Source organism: Babjeviella inositovora (genome assembly GCF_001661335.1).
Source record: "Babjeviella inositovora NRRL Y-12698 unplaced genomic scaffold BABINscaffold_6, whole genome shotgun sequence".
NCBI classification, from domain to species: Eukaryota; Fungi; Ascomycota; class Pichiomycetes; order Serinales; genus Babjeviella; species Babjeviella inositovora.
Window position 1 is genome coordinate 1 of NW_017566843.1, and position 15,252 is coordinate 15,252.

General features: G+C 48.7%; 8 protein-coding genes across 8 annotated transcripts; 5 read left to right on the top strand and 3 right to left on the bottom strand.

The window, feature by feature from the left end:
* Positions 1-207: 207 nt before the first annotated feature.
* Positions 208-531, top strand: BABINDRAFT_36388 (uncharacterized protein; the record flags this gene model as incomplete). The annotated part of the gene is made up of 3 exons (XM_019131768.1): positions 208-301; positions 323-406; positions 440-531. Coding segments are annotated over 3 exons (270 nt in total), but the record flags the coding sequence as incomplete, so codon positions are not given.
* A 962-nt stretch (positions 532-1,493) lies between these two features.
* BABINDRAFT_166790 (uncharacterized protein) lies at positions 1,494-2,630 on the top strand (the record flags this gene model as incomplete). The annotated part of the gene is made up of 1 exon (XM_019130461.1): positions 1,494-2,630. One exon carries the CDS (start codon positions 1,494-1,496, stop codon positions 2,628-2,630), a length of 1,137 nt encoding a protein of 378 aa, XP_018984999.1.
* A 249-nt stretch (positions 2,631-2,879) lies between these two features.
* BABINDRAFT_166791 (E3 ubiquitin-protein ligase) lies at positions 2,880-6,419 on the bottom strand (the record flags this gene model as incomplete). The annotated part of the gene is made up of 1 exon (XM_019130462.1): positions 2,880-6,419. The coding sequence occupies one exon, from the start codon at positions 6,417-6,419 to the stop codon at positions 2,880-2,882; it is 3,540 nt and encodes a 1,179-aa protein (XP_018985000.1).
* Positions 6,420-7,158: 739 nt separating this feature from the next.
* Positions 7,159-7,522, bottom strand: BABINDRAFT_133916 (uncharacterized protein). The gene has a single exon (XM_019127079.1). The coding sequence runs from the start codon at positions 7,427-7,429 to the stop codon at positions 7,244-7,246; it is 186 nt and encodes a 61-aa protein (XP_018985001.1). The 5' UTR covers positions 7,430-7,522; the 3' UTR covers positions 7,159-7,243.
* A 17-nt stretch (positions 7,523-7,539) lies between these two features.
* Positions 7,540-8,199, top strand: BABINDRAFT_161393 (uncharacterized protein). The gene has a single exon (XM_019128781.1). It carries the CDS (start codon positions 7,556-7,558, stop codon positions 7,784-7,786), a length of 231 nt encoding a protein of 76 aa, XP_018985002.1. The 5' UTR covers positions 7,540-7,555; the 3' UTR covers positions 7,787-8,199.
* Positions 8,200-8,396: 197 nt separating this feature from the next.
* IRR1 (Irr1p) lies at positions 8,397-11,561 on the top strand (the record flags this gene model as incomplete). Its single annotated transcript, XM_019131000.1, has 1 exon — positions 8,397-11,561. The coding sequence occupies exon 1, from the start codon at positions 8,469-8,471 to the stop codon at positions 11,559-11,561; it is 3,093 nt and encodes a 1,030-aa protein (XP_018985003.1). The 5' UTR covers positions 8,397-8,468.
* A 769-nt stretch (positions 11,562-12,330) lies between these two features.
* BABINDRAFT_175853 (ubiquitin-protein ligase) lies at positions 12,331-13,718 on the top strand (the record flags this gene model as incomplete). Its single annotated transcript, XM_019131001.1, has 1 exon — positions 12,331-13,718. One exon carries the CDS (start codon positions 12,331-12,333, stop codon positions 13,576-13,578), a length of 1,248 nt encoding a protein of 415 aa, XP_018985004.1. The 3' UTR covers positions 13,579-13,718.
* A 202-nt stretch (positions 13,719-13,920) lies between these two features.
* On the bottom strand, positions 13,921-15,218 carry BABINDRAFT_180259 (mitochondrial 37S ribosomal protein uS5m; the record flags this gene model as incomplete). The annotated part of the gene is made up of 2 exons (XM_019131118.1): positions 13,921-14,973; positions 15,037-15,218. The coding sequence occupies 2 exons, from the start codon at positions 15,216-15,218 to the stop codon at positions 14,292-14,294; spliced, it is 864 nt and encodes a 287-aa protein (XP_018985005.1). The 3' UTR covers positions 13,921-14,291.
* Between the last annotated feature and the right edge of the window lie 34 nt (positions 15,219-15,252).

Below are 15,252 nucleotides of genomic sequence, written 5' to 3' on the forward strand. Positions count from 1 at the left end.
TTCTATCGAGACCACCGTTACTGCTCCATTCACTTCTGGTGCTACTGTGATTACTGTCACTGACATAGTTCCACCTAAGAGTACTGAGACTGTTACTATCACCTCTACTTGGACTGGTACTTTTGAGACCACCGTCACTGCTCCATTCACTTCTGGTGCTACTGTGATCACTGTCACTGATTTGGTTCCATCTGGTTCTACTAAGACTGTTACCGTTACTTCCACTGGGACTGGTTCTATCGAGACCACTGTCACTGCTCCATTCACTTCTGGTGCTACTGTGATTACTGTCACCGACATAGTTCCACCTAAGAGTACTGAGACTGTTACTATCACCTCTACTTGGACTGGTACTGTCGAGACCACCGTCACTGCTCCATTCACTTCTGGTGCTACTGTGATTACCGTCACTGACTTGGTTCCATCTAAGACTACTGAGACTGTTACTGTTACTTCCACTGGGACTGGTTCTATCGAGACCACCGTCACTGCTCCATTCACTTCTGGTGCTACTGTGATCACTGTCACTGACATAGTTCCAGGTCCAACTACTGTTTTCACTACTATTACGTCCACCTGGACTGGTACGGCAGCTACTACCACTACTGTACCTTTCTCCTCTGGTGCCACTGTTATCACCGTTGTTGTTAACCCTATTGTTTCCCAGGAAACTTCCTCTCAGGGTATTGTTCAGTTCGCTACTGTTGGTGCTTTTTAGGGCTTCTCCCTGAGTAATCCCTCAGCACTCTATATTTCTTTCTTTTTTATTTCTTCCACATTCGTACGGTTAAACCCTTTTTTTCGTTCTCTTTCCGCGATGGCTTGTGAAAACCGCGCGGTTACGGAGTCGCTCCTTAGAGAGCAGCCAAGGAATCGATTTCCTTGTTTCTATGTATGCTCATAGATCAATAATACCTTTTTAATATTTAAACGAGTTTTTATGAAACCGAGCTTTATGCTAATACCACTGCGATCATGTGATGAATAGGGATTGTCCGGTTTTGGGATAGTTACCCTTCTGCGGGGTTTAGGGGGCTTGGAAAGAGCAGCCGGTGCCAGAGTGTAGGACGCCCACAAATGACCAGCATTGCGAGAATATTTGCGTGCGCGTGTACACCAAGGTATACACATAACCTTCATAGGTTTGATGTCTTAAGTACACGGTAAACACCACCGGCGCTGGCCACCTTTATCTATGGTTAAACCTCCACGGCTAGTTCATCCGGCGTACCGACCGAGGGCTGCCGCGCTTGCCGCGGCTATATTTGCAAGGTCCGGCACGCCGGTACATATGCAAGGTGTTATCTTGCCAGGCCCCTGTAGGTAGAGATAAGAGCTAAACACCGATATGATAGATATGAAGCACTGTTCACTGAACCGTATAATACACTATCCTAACCAGAGATGCGCGGCAATAGGTATAAATAGGGGAGCTTCACCCCGTTTTCAAAGGACTTAGACTCTATAAAGTCACACCCCAACCTACTATTGTCATGATTACAACCTTACAAATTACCCCCCTCGAGCATTCGTCGGGAATTGGTGCCCGTGTCACTCTTCCATCATACACGTCTGATCCTTCCAAGTTGAACGAAAAAGACTTTACCACCTTGTCTGAGGCCCTCCACCGGCATTTGGTGGTGGTTATTCCTGGCCAAAAAAATTTGCAGCCTTCTTCCCAGTACCACTTGACCGCAAGATTTGATCCATCTGTGACCATTGACGGCGCTACTAGCGCAAATTACGGTCACGGGAAGGAATTCAGACATGAAAAGTCGGTGTTGAAAAAGGATGGCAAGTCTGTACCTCATCAACCCCAGGTGCAGATCCTAGGACAGGGCAGTTTTGAGAACCACGAAGGCTTGGAATCCGTGGACTTAACCCATCCAGTCCACTCCAGTTTCCACAAAGACGTCTTATCTGAAGAAAGAGTGGCGGCCGGTGAGACAAGATTTTACAGGTGGCACATTGATTCGGCGTTGTACGGCTTGTCCCCACCCCTCTGTACTACGCTTTTGGGAATCCATGTTCCGAAGCACACCACCAAACAGCGCATTTTGTACGAAGACACCGGGGAAGAATTGGAGGTGGTTCAGGGTGCCACTGCTTTTGCTTCAGGTGCTACCGCTTTCAAGCTTCTTTCCTCAGAAGACCAGAAGCTTGCCTTGGGGACCACCGTGATCTATGCTCCACATCCGTACATTTTCATTTCCCCCGCTAGTGCAACCTCCGATGGGTTGACCATGGTCTCTGAGGACAAAGAGTGCTCAATGGAGGAGCTTCCTCCGTGGGAAGAATCTAAGGTAAAGAAATTGCCTCTTGTGTGGACAAACCTAGTCACCGGTGAACACCATTTACAGGCCCATGGTTGCTGTGTGTGGAAACTCCAGAGAGATGACGGTACGGTTTTGGAATTACTGGCAGCGAGGGAAGAGTTGCACCGGTTGATGAGGCCCGCTATCTCGCCTAGTAAGATCTATACCCACGCTTGGGAAGAAGGCGACTTGGCAATCTTTTTCAACCGAGGCGTGTGGCACTCAGTCACCGGCCAATTTAGCGAGGGCGAAAGAAGGTTAATGCACCAATGCAACATCGCTTCCGGGAGTGACCCTTCCTGCTTGAAGATTTAGTGGAAGCTATTCTCAACCCGCGCCAGAGAAAGCGAAATATGTCGCTTTAGCAAGTGTGCTTCATGTGCCAATAAAGTCTGGCATGTTCAACACTCGGAGAATATTTAGCTAGTAAAGTGATCAGCCACCCTACTGTACTATCCAGCGCAGTCTACCAGTCATAGGATCTACTCTTTGCAATATACTTAGCATCGTTTATTAGTATTCATATATTTACAAGATTACACGTACAGAGAATTGGAGCAGCGCTCACTCGTCCAGGACATCGATGTTTTTCAACGTCTTACCACGGGCATATACCTCATTCTTAACCTCTTCGTTTACACCCTGCAAGTAGTGAAGTCCGATTCTGGTATACTCTAGGAGAACCATAGCAGCGGACGACGCCATGCACATGAACGAGAACTCCAGGGGATTTAACATGTAACGATCCACAACACGACCTAATGAAAAAGAACCCTGCTCCTTGAAGTCATAACCCATAAAAATCGATATAGTGGCGACTGCGAGCGCCAATGTACGTCCCGTCATCGGGAAAAGAGATCTAGAGCATAATTCTCTGATCGAAACACCGGCCAAGTTGTTATCGATGACCCCGTGTGTAATCACAAGTTGGAATTCTCTTGTAAGCATCCCGAATAATGGAGCCAAGGTGACTGGGAAGAGTAGACTATGAAGCAACGCCGTTTGCCATGTGAGGTAGATGTATGCTGTCAGTAGCAGGCCAAACTTAAAGTAATGGTACGGCATGTTGGCAGAGTAGGTGTGTACGTAAATTGAAAGAAGAGTACCAAGTACACCACTGGCAAAGATGATAGAGACTAGCAAGACAAGCTTCAACATGTGTCTGGCAAGTGGGAATCGATCAATAAGAGCCCGGATGTCCGCTTCATCTGGAACAGCTTCCTCTAAAATCTCCATAGCCGGTTCTGCAACCTCCTGAAGCTGTTCGTGTTCATGCAGCTCCTCGTCCTGGAACTGGTCCTTAAAGTGGTACAATAACCAAACCTCAACAGCAATACCAATGGATACAGAGAGTAAATCGGCATTGGGCAGAAAGAGATCAGTTGGGCCAGAGAGAGCTAGCGCATGACCAGTAAACGACTGTGTGAGCAAAAAAAGTGCAATCACAATCGGGCGCCCACATATCAAAGCACCCGCGATAACACTGACGCATAAAAAGAATGCAAAGGCACAAAGGAAGGCCACCATCCCAAAAATTTTGAGTCCAAAGCGAGGTGGTTTGTATACAATCGAGTAGACGTTACTACCAGAATCAACTATTTCGTCGTCATCCTCATCCTCTTCCTCTTCCAGCCTCCTACTAGCAACTGCAGGTTTTGGCGCAGCTAGTAACTGGTCGCCCTTGGTCACCGTCACAAAAAGCTTTTTCAAGAAACGACGAGAGATAGCGTCGTTACCCGGAGCCCTGACCCAGTTACCATCCGGTACAAACACAGCCGTGACTTCTGGATCGGTTCTGAACGTTTCCAACGCAAGCTCGTACGACTGGGGGTTCGCGTAGTCCGGTTTCTGGGTGCCAATCAACCTGTAAAACAAGTTTCTGTAAACAACGTACCCTCTTTCAGTAGGGTGCGGGATGTCCAAGATAAACGAAGAGAGTCTCATCTTATGGCAGACAATGACAAACACACGCTTCCAGTAGACACGCATGCAGGTTTTGATCAATTCAGCATTCGAATGGACAACCTTCATGAAGACAAAGTTGGTCACCATCACAGACTTCGCATCGATGCCACCAACTGGGAAAAGGAAACCGGTCGGAGTGGCCAAGCGGAGTAACCAGGTAAACCCACCCACCCCAAAGACAATCAACCCCGAGTAGATGCTACCGCTCAAGGAAATTCGAGACAACTGCAAGCTTAACGGTCTCATAAGAGCATCGTGGATCAATCTCGCGTTAGGATCTTCCGGAGATCTGATGAAAAACAACACACCGGGACGCAAGATCATCGAACGGATCATTCCCACAAACAACGCAAACGTGAACATGTAGCCGGTCCCGGCAGCCCAGTAGTTAATGGTGCGGCAAAGGAAGTTGGTGAAAAACGGGTGTATGCAAGGGTTATCACGGGAGCTCAAAAGCATGTTGAGATGCAGTTCTGGAGAGAATACAGGCGACATGCAGAAGTCCAACAACCAGCCGCAGTACACCGGGAAGAAAATGAGCTCAATGTTAAAGATGAGGAAGACTTTGAGAGTAGAGACAATTTCAAACAAGAGCTTGTAAACCATGCGCGCAGATTTGCTTGAGAGTGGGTTGGTTTTGCTGTGATCGCCGCGCAAGTATGACATGTATGCATTAGTGGCCACGAGCAAGACTCCGTAGAAGAGCAATAAAGGAATAATACGCTCGGTAACAGTGGCTGGAACACGCGAGTTGAAGACGTTGCTCCAGGTAGTGTACACCGGCGTGGTTATATAGCTCTCGAGGTAGTCGATAATAACCGTTCGTTCACGAATAAAAGCAATCACGGTATTGGCCGGTGTCTTCTGGACGAGGTAGTGCACTCCAAAAAGGGCATAGGTCAAGCTGGCAAAAAGAAACTTGCCCATAATCGACGGAAGCAAGTAGAACACGAATAGGTATACGGTAATGATAGCATCGGCAATACCGGCCGCCTTTAACGGCATGGTAATATTCAATCCAATGTTGAGAATCAAATTCACGTTCTCCTCAGGCACATCCTCGTCTACGGGGGCTTCAGGGGCCGGCTCGGGATTTGGCTCGAGCATCTGGTTGCGGGCCGGAAATCTGTCGTTGTTTAAAATATCGGCCATTCTAACAGGCTGTGGAAGCATTGGGGGGGCATCTAAGTTTGGAAACGGCACAACGTCCCTTCTTCTGACGAAACGGCCGCGTTCCTCGTCCGAATCGGAGTCGTCGTCGGAGTTTTCTTCGAAATCCTCCATGTCACTCCACGTATCAGCATCCTGTTCGATCTCCTCCTCCTCCTCCTCTTGTTCTTGGCGCATAACTGGGGGGATAACTTGGTCGACAACGAATTCACGAATAGCCTCGTCTGCCCCGTCATGGTTCATATTTTCAAGCACGTTAAGGATGTTTTCGACGTTCTGCGGGTTATTTTGGCGGAGGTTACGGATCTGTTGCTCTAGTAGCTCCCTAAGTTGGCGCTTTGGTTCGTTCCCGATGCGTTTGGTCAAGAGCTTGAAGTACCCCTCGTCTCTGGTGACCCACTCATGGTCAATAAACAAGAACACGTGCACCAAGATGAAGATCACTATAGAGACAAGACCGCTGGAGTACGTGTAGTTGAGAATGTGCCAGAGAAACGCTAATCTGGGAACGGGGGCAGAGGCATCGATCAGAAAGGCCGTCCGGAGGTCCAGCTGGCCGAAAAGGAAGGACTGGACAATACTTGGCTGGGGTAACTGGCCATCCACAATCCAGGTATAGAGCCGGCCGACAAACTTCCACCACATAGGCACCTGGATAACCACAAATGTGGCGTAGAGCGCGATACTGGTGATGACAGTGGCGGATTTCATGACGGAGCTAGCAATCTTCGATACAATCAAGCCTAGCGGAACCATGCCCTTCGGGGTGTCGGGATCAAATAGCGTCTTGAATTTATAGGGCTCGTTACAGATGTCACACTGCTGGGTGCTCTTGTTAGCGTGCTTGAGCCAGTCCATCAAACAGTCCTGGTGGATATACTTGATGGACCCGCGGCACTTACAGGGAAAGAAGAGCGGATCCTCGGGAGTCCCCTCCCCACGGCAAATACGGCAACTGGCTTCCTCCATGATAGGTCGCAAGTAGAGGAAAGATGGATGGGTGCGTTTCTGCTTTGTATGTTTGCCAGACTCGCCGCTGGTTTATTCATGGCGTTTATACTTCTGAGGGCGGCTATTTCCGGCACGCAGCAATGCAACCACAATAGGGCTGAGTGCGGCACCACTCTGCAGTTTGTTATCGAGGAGATTATGGAGGTTCCACACAAAAGGGGCCATATATGTGGTACGGATCCTATCCCAATTTGAGTCGGTGTCTTATTACAATGAAAACGGTTAATAGATGTAGTGTGATGCTTAGCAAGAAAATAAAAAAAAAGAAACCAGCACCCCATCTTGTACATTAGCCGAATACAGGAAATACAGTTAGAGCCCCTTTGCTTGGAGTCCCTGGTGCCTGTCATGGTTACATGGGATTTTCAATGGTTTTTTACTTTCATTTGATATGTGTAATCCGTAACAGTTTTGTAATGGGATCAATCTAGCCCCAAAGATTTCCGCATCTAGTCACCGGCGCCCAGAAACATCCAATCCACAATGGAAGCTGAGGTTAGTGTTTTTACCTTATATGGCTATTTAAAGTATGTTTAGAGATAGCTAGAGGGCTGAGTAGGACTTTACAGACGGTAAAAAGCGGGAAAGTGTGCAGTCCACTATCGATCTAAGGCCAACTCTAATACTATGAGAAGATTATGACTGGTGGCAACTCTAACGGGCGCTTATAATAAATAAATAAAAAAAATATGACGTAGGAAATACTAAAGCTTACATCTCATAGGTGTTGTGAGCTCTTAAATCATTATGTTATCAACGGGGGTTGAACACTTTTCAAAAATTTATCCAACTTTACAAGTATCACCTACTCCTTCATGGTTTACGCTGGCAACATGGAGAATTGGTTTCCCACCCCCCCTCAGCTTTTTCACCTCCTCGGGGATGTCTAATACTAATAATTTAAAGAACTTCCACTGACCTTGAACAATCTGAGGTGTGACAATATTTGTCTCTATACGTTTATTCATTAATATTCTATGCCAAGCCACCTCGTATCTTCAAAGTTCATTTATGTCACGTGATACTAAACCACTGCTTCTATAAGCACGTCAGCAATTCGAGCTCCATCTATCTCCAATCGCCATTTCTCCACCATGTTGAGAAGGCCACCTACTACGATTAAGCTCACACCAGAGGATGTGTTAGCCTATGATGATGCCAAGTCTGCAGCGCGTGTCTCTACATCTTCTTCTTTTGGCTCCCAAAAGCCCAACACCGTCATTGACTACGACGAGTCGCCGCTCAGCAACGCTACCCAGGACCTCCTGCAAGAGCTCAATTACCCAAAGACCAAAGACGAGAGAATTGGAGTTTCCAGACCCTAAGTCCGGACAAGCGTGGCACAGAGTGCCGCCCCATGAAATAACGGGACAATTACCACTTTCTGTGCCTCATCGATCAATCTACGACAGAACTCAAACGCAGCTTACTAGTAGACACACCTTTTCTCTATAAATAAAGGGCAGTGCACCAGATAACTATGTTATACGCCGTGGAAAAGCACGCGCTTTAGTTCTAGAATCACCATGTAGGACCCTATCATCGATGAGGTGTTTAAAGATCTCTGTAGTTATTTTTACCCTAATCCGTATCCTTAAGCTCCTTCCACACCGTTTTGTAGAACCAAAAAGGCTGGAACGATTACGAGCTGCATGTTAGCAAAATCCCATAAGCATCTTAAACGCACCATAAACCATTTCACATTTCATCGCATTCACTCACCGAAAGCAACGAGTCCAGACCAATCTAATTTTGATAGCGGACCTGAGATTCATTTCTAGTTTTGGTCATATATGGCCCAGTCTCTGACGCCCCCTTGGCAATATCACGTGAAGCAATGCTCTTGTTTTTCTCGCTGGTTTTTCGCGACGCGTCTCTTGTTTTCGCCTCTGGCGCGTCTTCCTGCTTATTCTTTCAACCCCGTTTTGCTTACCCTTTTTACCATCTCCTTTTCACGCTTATCTTTACACCCTTCCTTTTCCGTTAACCCTCTCACCATATAATCAAATGACCGTCAGCAGAACACGCGCGCGAGAGGTCATCACGTACCACGAGTCGTCGGACTCCGAGGTCCCCAGCGATGACGAGCCCGAATTCCAGATCAAGACCGCCCCAAAGAGAAAAAACAGCGCCAAATCGGTCAACACGAAACGGGCGAAACGTGTGGAAGCTATTGAAGCGGATGACTTTGTGGAGAACCATCTCTACCAGGCGCTTTCCAGTCCGGAGAGCTCGGTTGTCGAGTTGGTACAAGATTGGTTAGATGACTACGCGGCTGGTGCGGACCGTGCGACACGCGACCTTCTCAACTTCTTGCTTCGCTGCTGTGGCTGCACGCACCAGCTCGAAGAGCATGATGTGCTGAACTTGGAGAGCGCGCAGGACACTGTGGGTGAGCTCCAGGCGATCTTTGCGCTCCAGGCGTACCACGAGTACCCGTTCGCGTCGCGGCGTACAGAGTTGCGCTTCTTTCGGCGGAACTGCTTGGACTTTATCAGCAGTGTAGTCGAGCTAGCCAACGAAAAGGGCTTGTTGGAGGATGAGGGCGACTTTATGGAAAAGTTGCTTACGTGGTTCTCTGCACTTTCCTCGTCAAACCTCCGCCCGTTGCGCCACGTGGCGACGCTCTTCTTGCTCAACATGGAGACAAAGCTCTGTGAAGTGGTTGTAAAAACCGCCAATCTTTTGGAAAAGAACCAGCGCCAGTTGGAGAACGAATCCGCCAAGCAGGCTGACATCAAAGAAAAGATCAAGACGAAGAAGCAGCGACTGAAGACAGAGAAGGAGGCGAAAAAGTTGGCCACAAGAGTCGAGACGGTCGAGAAGACCATCGCCTTGTACAGTGCCCAGAAGGTTACATTGGAGGACTACCTCAAGGACATCTCCAACACCACATTTGTGCATCGCTACCGCGACGTGGACCCCCAAATCCGCGTAGAATGCATGAAGCATCTTGGGCTCTGGATGGACATTTATCCAGAGCTTTTTTTCGAGTCGACCTACCTCCGCTATTTCGGCTGGCTCTTGAACGATGCGTCGCATCTCGTGCGCGTGGAGGTGGTGCGCGCGTTAACACGTTTGTACCGCAAGGGCATCATTGTGCCGGGGTTTAGACAGTTTACCGAGCGTTTCAAGGGCGTTCTTGTGACAATGTTGCTACACGACGCGGACTTTCAGGTTAGATCTGCCCTTGTGCACTTGTTGACGGAAGTCGCCAAGGTGGGCTTCTTAGAGCATGCTGAAACGGTCCAGATCGCCTCGTTGATCTTTCACCGCGAGGCTACGGAGGGGAATACTGCCAAGTTGCATGCCGAATTGGGCAAGTTTATCGAGCTCGCCGAAGCAGATCAGACAAGGAACTACCGTGAAAAGTTCCAGGTTGAGATCCTCAACATGGCGGGGGAGTTTCCAATCGATTTGGACGAAATGATCAAGTTTCGCGGGTTGGTTGAGCTTTTGTCACAAGCTCAGGCATATGAAACAGACTCCAAGGATGAATCCAACGATGATTCTGCTACCGATATCTTCTCCGTTGCCAGGTCGCTCTTTCACTTGCCTCGCTACAAGTCCTGGGAGTTCATGGTCACTTATCTCCTCCTCGACCTTTCCTCCGTGAAAGCCCTCGTGCCACTGTCTGAGTTCTGCAAGATCATCGAACTTCTGAAACCCCACCAGGTGGTTCTTTTCGACCTCATCGCCGGTGCCACGGCTTTGATCCTTTCAGACGACCCTCTGAAGAAAAAGGAGGCTGATTACATCGACCTTGTGGTCACCAAGACGGTCCAGTACCTTCCACTGTTGCTCACCGCGTTCCAGGCATCTCCGGCGTTGCTCAGCTGCTTTATTCGTTTCTTCGGGCTCTTTGATATCGCGCGCTTCCGCGACTTGCATCAAGAATGTGTCTACTTTGCAACGTGCAAACAGCTCCTCCGGTTGTTCCCGGGCAACATTGTTGAGGTTGCCTCTTCTGGCGCTAAGGCAGAGATGCGGACATTTTTCGCCAGCATTCTCCTCACAGACCAGTACGTTCAGCAGGAACTACAAGCGGAAGTCAACCAGATGACGTCGCTTTTGGCCTCCCAGCTCCGCGCGCATATTGCTGGTCTCAGCACCGCCGGCCAGGACTCCTTGGTCCAGATGGAGGAGACAGTAGAGAAGTTAGTCTTGGTGGGTTCCTTGCGTGAACCGATGGAAATGGCAGAGCTCTGTGAGGCTGTGCTCACCGATGTGATGACATACTTGCCGGATTTGGGCTTGGCCGAGGCAAGCAATCGCGTTTCGACTGCGGTGGAGGTCCTTTTCCAGCTTCTTTTGGCGTTCAGTGCGTCCAGGTTGGAAAGGATGATGAGGTGTGACTCTTATGAGGTGCAGAGCGCCCTTCCAGCGTTGCCAGACTACTTTTCCGAAGTTTTGGCCATCGTGAAGGCGTTCAGAGTGGTTTTCTGCGTGGAAAACGCCAAGAACTTCAGCGTGCAGTTGCGTGCCAGTGCCGCTGCTGCCTACATCGACATCATGACCGCGTTTAAGATTTTGTACGTAAAGTTCAAGGGCAGCCATAACTTTGAGCTGTTTGACCGCTTCTTCGAGGACGACTTGAATGAATTGGTGCTTGCCGCGTCGGACCAAGAAAGCCTCTTGAATGTATTCCTCTACCGCGAGGCTGCCTTGGCGGACGTCCTTGGTGTTGACTTGGACAGAGGCGAGGATGAAGGGGTCAATTACAGCACCGGTACTGAGGTGGAAAAAGCACAGGCCGAGAGTGACTTAGGGGTATACACCTTGAAGCTTCTCTCGTTGAAGCACGTCATGATGTTGGGGGAGTCAGTGGCACAGCGCTTAGGCTTGAACAAGCTGGTTTTGGGCGAGTTGTTTGCAGGTATTCTTGTTGAGAAATCTCACGCCCTGGTTGAAGCAGTCCCCGATCAGGTGGTGTCGCAGGCTGACCCGATCGAAGAAGAGCGCGACATTCTCTTGGACACAGTTTTGGAGATACAAAAGGTTGAGGACTGGGAGGAGGGTTTCAGTCAGGTAGTGCCGGTGGAAGACGAGCAGGAGGTGGATATCCACTCGAACGAGGTTATCGATTCCAGTGATGATTAGGCGTGTAGTGAATGTATTATGATTATGAAAAAAAGCCGTAGTTGGTATTTTAGATGGAGAGCATTGACCATAAGTGGCTGTGTTCGGAATACGCGTGTGATAGGTATTAATGCTTGAAAGGACTTTGGTTATTGCGGGCCAGGTCGATCCGTTAATGAGTTATTTTTACCACAATAATTTAATAGGAAGCCAAATCTCATAGCAATCAGAAAATCTATCTTTGTTACAGGTTTAAGATCCAGAAGGGACATTGTTAACATTGTCACATTCTGCGGTGGTATTCCCGAACCTACTTTCCATACTGGTGCAGTTATGGGTGCCTGGTGGTGTCTTTTATGACTCCCAGGGGTTAGATCACCACTATAATTCTCTCTTTACAATATAGTATCAAGTCTTGCTTTTTTTGCCGGTTGCGGCTCCATTGTGATATCCAGGTTGTCAATCTACCTCAATCTTCAGACATTAGCCATTCAACATCCGTGTCAGCGCACCATACGCTCTTTATCGCGAGTCTGTGTCATTCCTCAAGCATTTTATATTATTTTTTTTTTCCGTTGAAATTTTCCGTTTCTCCTTATTTTCTTTTATTAGTTTTCCAATACTTCAAGTTTGTCGTCAGCCGTTATGCTGCTTAGGCGCACACCCCGCGAAATCTTCTCCCTGCGCCGCTCATTGCCTCCGCAAATTCCCCTTCGCGAAATCCTCATGAATGGCCCCTTGATAAGCGCGATAACGTCTTCGTAGACTTAACGTACTTTCTCCCCCACACATGACATCCACATTACCGCAAATATCTAAAGAAATAGACTCATTGGCAAAAGTCTCTGGTGAGTCCATGCTGACGTGTCTCGACGAAACACAGTCGCTTCTGGACGTCCTCAGGGCGGCGCAGGCGGCGCTTATTGCTGACGACGATTCGGAACTTAACAAGCTCCCGGTCAGGGTGAATGCGTGGTCGAACGCTATGATAAAGAGCCTCAAGATGTATAATACGGGACTCACGCTGTTCAACGTGAAAGTGGTGGAGAGTGGCCGGACGTTCGAATTCCGACTTGACGACTTGTACAAGTATCCGCTTGGGGAGGGCACTAACGTCCAACGGATGGTCACAAAGAGCATCATCATGCATTTGGTGAGAAACAACACCGATGATGGTGCGTTGTTGCATTTGGTGCGGCGGTTAGAGCAGCAGTTCAACTTAGAAGTGTCGGCGGAGCTTGTGGATGGCTTTCGAGTACTAAACGACTTAGTCAGCGCGATTCTCGTGGACCACACCTTGCGGCCGGTGATTGATTGGTGTGAGGCAAACCATGAGGCGCTCATCCACGAGCTCAATTCGGACTTGGAGTTCCAGCTCCACAAGCTCCAGTTTCTTATTCACTACAATTCGGGTTCCACAGCCGACGCTATAGGCCCCGACGGGCTGAGCCGCTTCTTGGCGTACAAGTACGCGCGGGAGAACTTCCAAAAATTCGGCGTCAGCCATCTCCAGGTCGTCCTGAAACTCTTGAGCTCTTTGTTGTACGCGGCTGAAACCGAGACCAACCCGTACCGGTCTTTGGTGGATTTGCAGTCATCTGAGGACACACAATTAGTGATGCGCCAGAAGATTGTATCGCTCTTGGTATCGAACTTCTGTGCGCTTGTGTTGCGACTTTCGCCCCGATCGCTGTTGGAGGAGGTGTTGCTGGCGTCCTACCGTGCCCTACCGCAGTTCGTAAAGTTCCACAAGCTTCTGAAGGTGTCTGCAAATCTCGATTGGACAACCGAGAACGAGTTACCGTTCGAGACACCGTATGACTACGACGAGTTCCACCAGGTATTCATCTGTCCGGTGTCCAAGGAGCAGACCGTACACGGAGTGAATCCGCCAATGAGTTTACCGTGCCGGCACATTCTCAGCAAGGAGAGCATCTGGAAGTTGAGCCGGAACTTGACGACTAGTTTCAAGTGTCCGTACTGTCCGGAGATCTGCTCGCCGGAGAATACGTTTGAGGTGAAATTTGTTAATTTGTAAGTCTAGGGCAATTGCCGAGATGCGCAGACACTGGGGGCTTTAGACAGTTCACTTGTACGGTTTACCTATAAATAGTATATTAAGACTGTTGAGTCCATCAATGGTGATAGTATAACCAAATGCACAGAATAAATATCTAGAGTAATCTGTAGTCAAGGGTAAGGATCGTAGTTCCTTATATAGGACAGTTGGTCCCCCCCTAGGCCAGGTTGGGCCAACATGATATAATAGTGGGGATCAATACTCATGATAAATCAAAGTGTTGGTTTGCCTAAGCCACGTTACTGGTTATATCTTCTGGTTATTTCTAAGCTATGTGAAATTTGAATTTATAGGCCAATGGTTATTTCTTGGTACGTTCACTCTGTTTATCATAGCCAGGTTCAAAGGCGAAGCTGGCGTTGAATTTTTTTCCAACCTCTAGTTCATCTCCGTCTACTTAGGCCATCGTGTTACAATTACTTCAATCATTTGGTGATTATGGCTTCCCTTTACCGCCACCCAACTCATAAACAAATCTTGCGTCAACGATGAAGAATCGCTTATGGATTTTCCATCCTCTTACCACCGACAATTTTGATGCCAGTAAACCAGCAATTTACAAAGGGTATAAAACTAACCCACCGGCCCGTCCCCTCCGGAAACTGCTGTCTACATCCTTAATATCCCAAATGCTGTTATAGGATTCTAGTATGTACAGGTCATTATAGAGGTTAGGCAGAGTAGTAGGCCTTGCGCAAATCGACCACCTTCTTACCTCTGGCGACGGCCAACTCCTCCAAGGTCTTCTGCTTGGAGATGGCTTCGATGAACGCCTTGGCGACGTTCATGCTGTTTCTGGACTTGTACACTTTGCCCCCCAAGTCCTTGATCCCAGCACACTGGCAGATCTCGAAGATGTTGTGGTTGACCTTCAACCCGAAACCTGACGGCGCTGATCTCAAGAAGAGCTTGACCGCATGGAATCTGTGGTCGATGCTCCCCAAAATGGTTCTGTCCTCGTATCTCGGCACGTGGACCATGTTCTTGACGGCGTTCCAGTGGGCCTGCTTCAACGCGACCCTAGCGTTCTCTCTGGACTTACCCTCGCCCAAGCCAACCATTCCGTTTTTGTCACCGACAACAACCATGGCGTACATGGACTGAATCTTACCCTTCTTGGTCTGGTTAACAACCTTCTTCACAAGTAACGGCCTGACGGTCAATTTGGAGATGTAGGTTTCGGACAAGCCGGTCAATTTCGCCAACCCCTGTGCGATCTCACGTGTCCCAGCCCTGGCCCCACCGCTAACCTTGTCAGCCAATCTGAGACGGTCCTCCATGGAGAGCGGGTTCTTCATGGTTTCCTCCCACGGGAGCTTGGCGTAGGTGTTGTAGTTGATCAGGTCCGGCGCCCTGTGGTCGTAAATAACATGCTTGTTGGCCAAGTCATCATAGTATTTCAAAGACATGGCGTACTTGGAGTCAGATCTCTTCTTTTCATGGTAGTGCAATGGGTCCACGGCCCCTTCGGCAAGCTTGAGCGACTGCAACAACTTCGGGTCGTACCACTTGTTCAAGAACTGTTCGTGCTCCTTCGCTTGGTCCAGGGAGATTTGGCTCAACCCCGTGACGGAGGTTGAGAAAAATCTCTGGGACATTCTCAAACACGAGACCTGGCGAACGACAAGAGAC

Bases quoted from the DNA above. Each gene is read 5' to 3' on its own strand.
- BABINDRAFT_133916 (XM_019127079.1), bottom strand. From the start codon at position 7,429: ATGAATAAACGTATAGAGACAAATATTGTCACACCTCAGATTGTTCAA.
- BABINDRAFT_161393 (XM_019128781.1), top strand. From the start codon at position 7,556: ATGTTGAGAAGGCCACCTACTACGATTAAGCTCACACCAGAGGATGTG.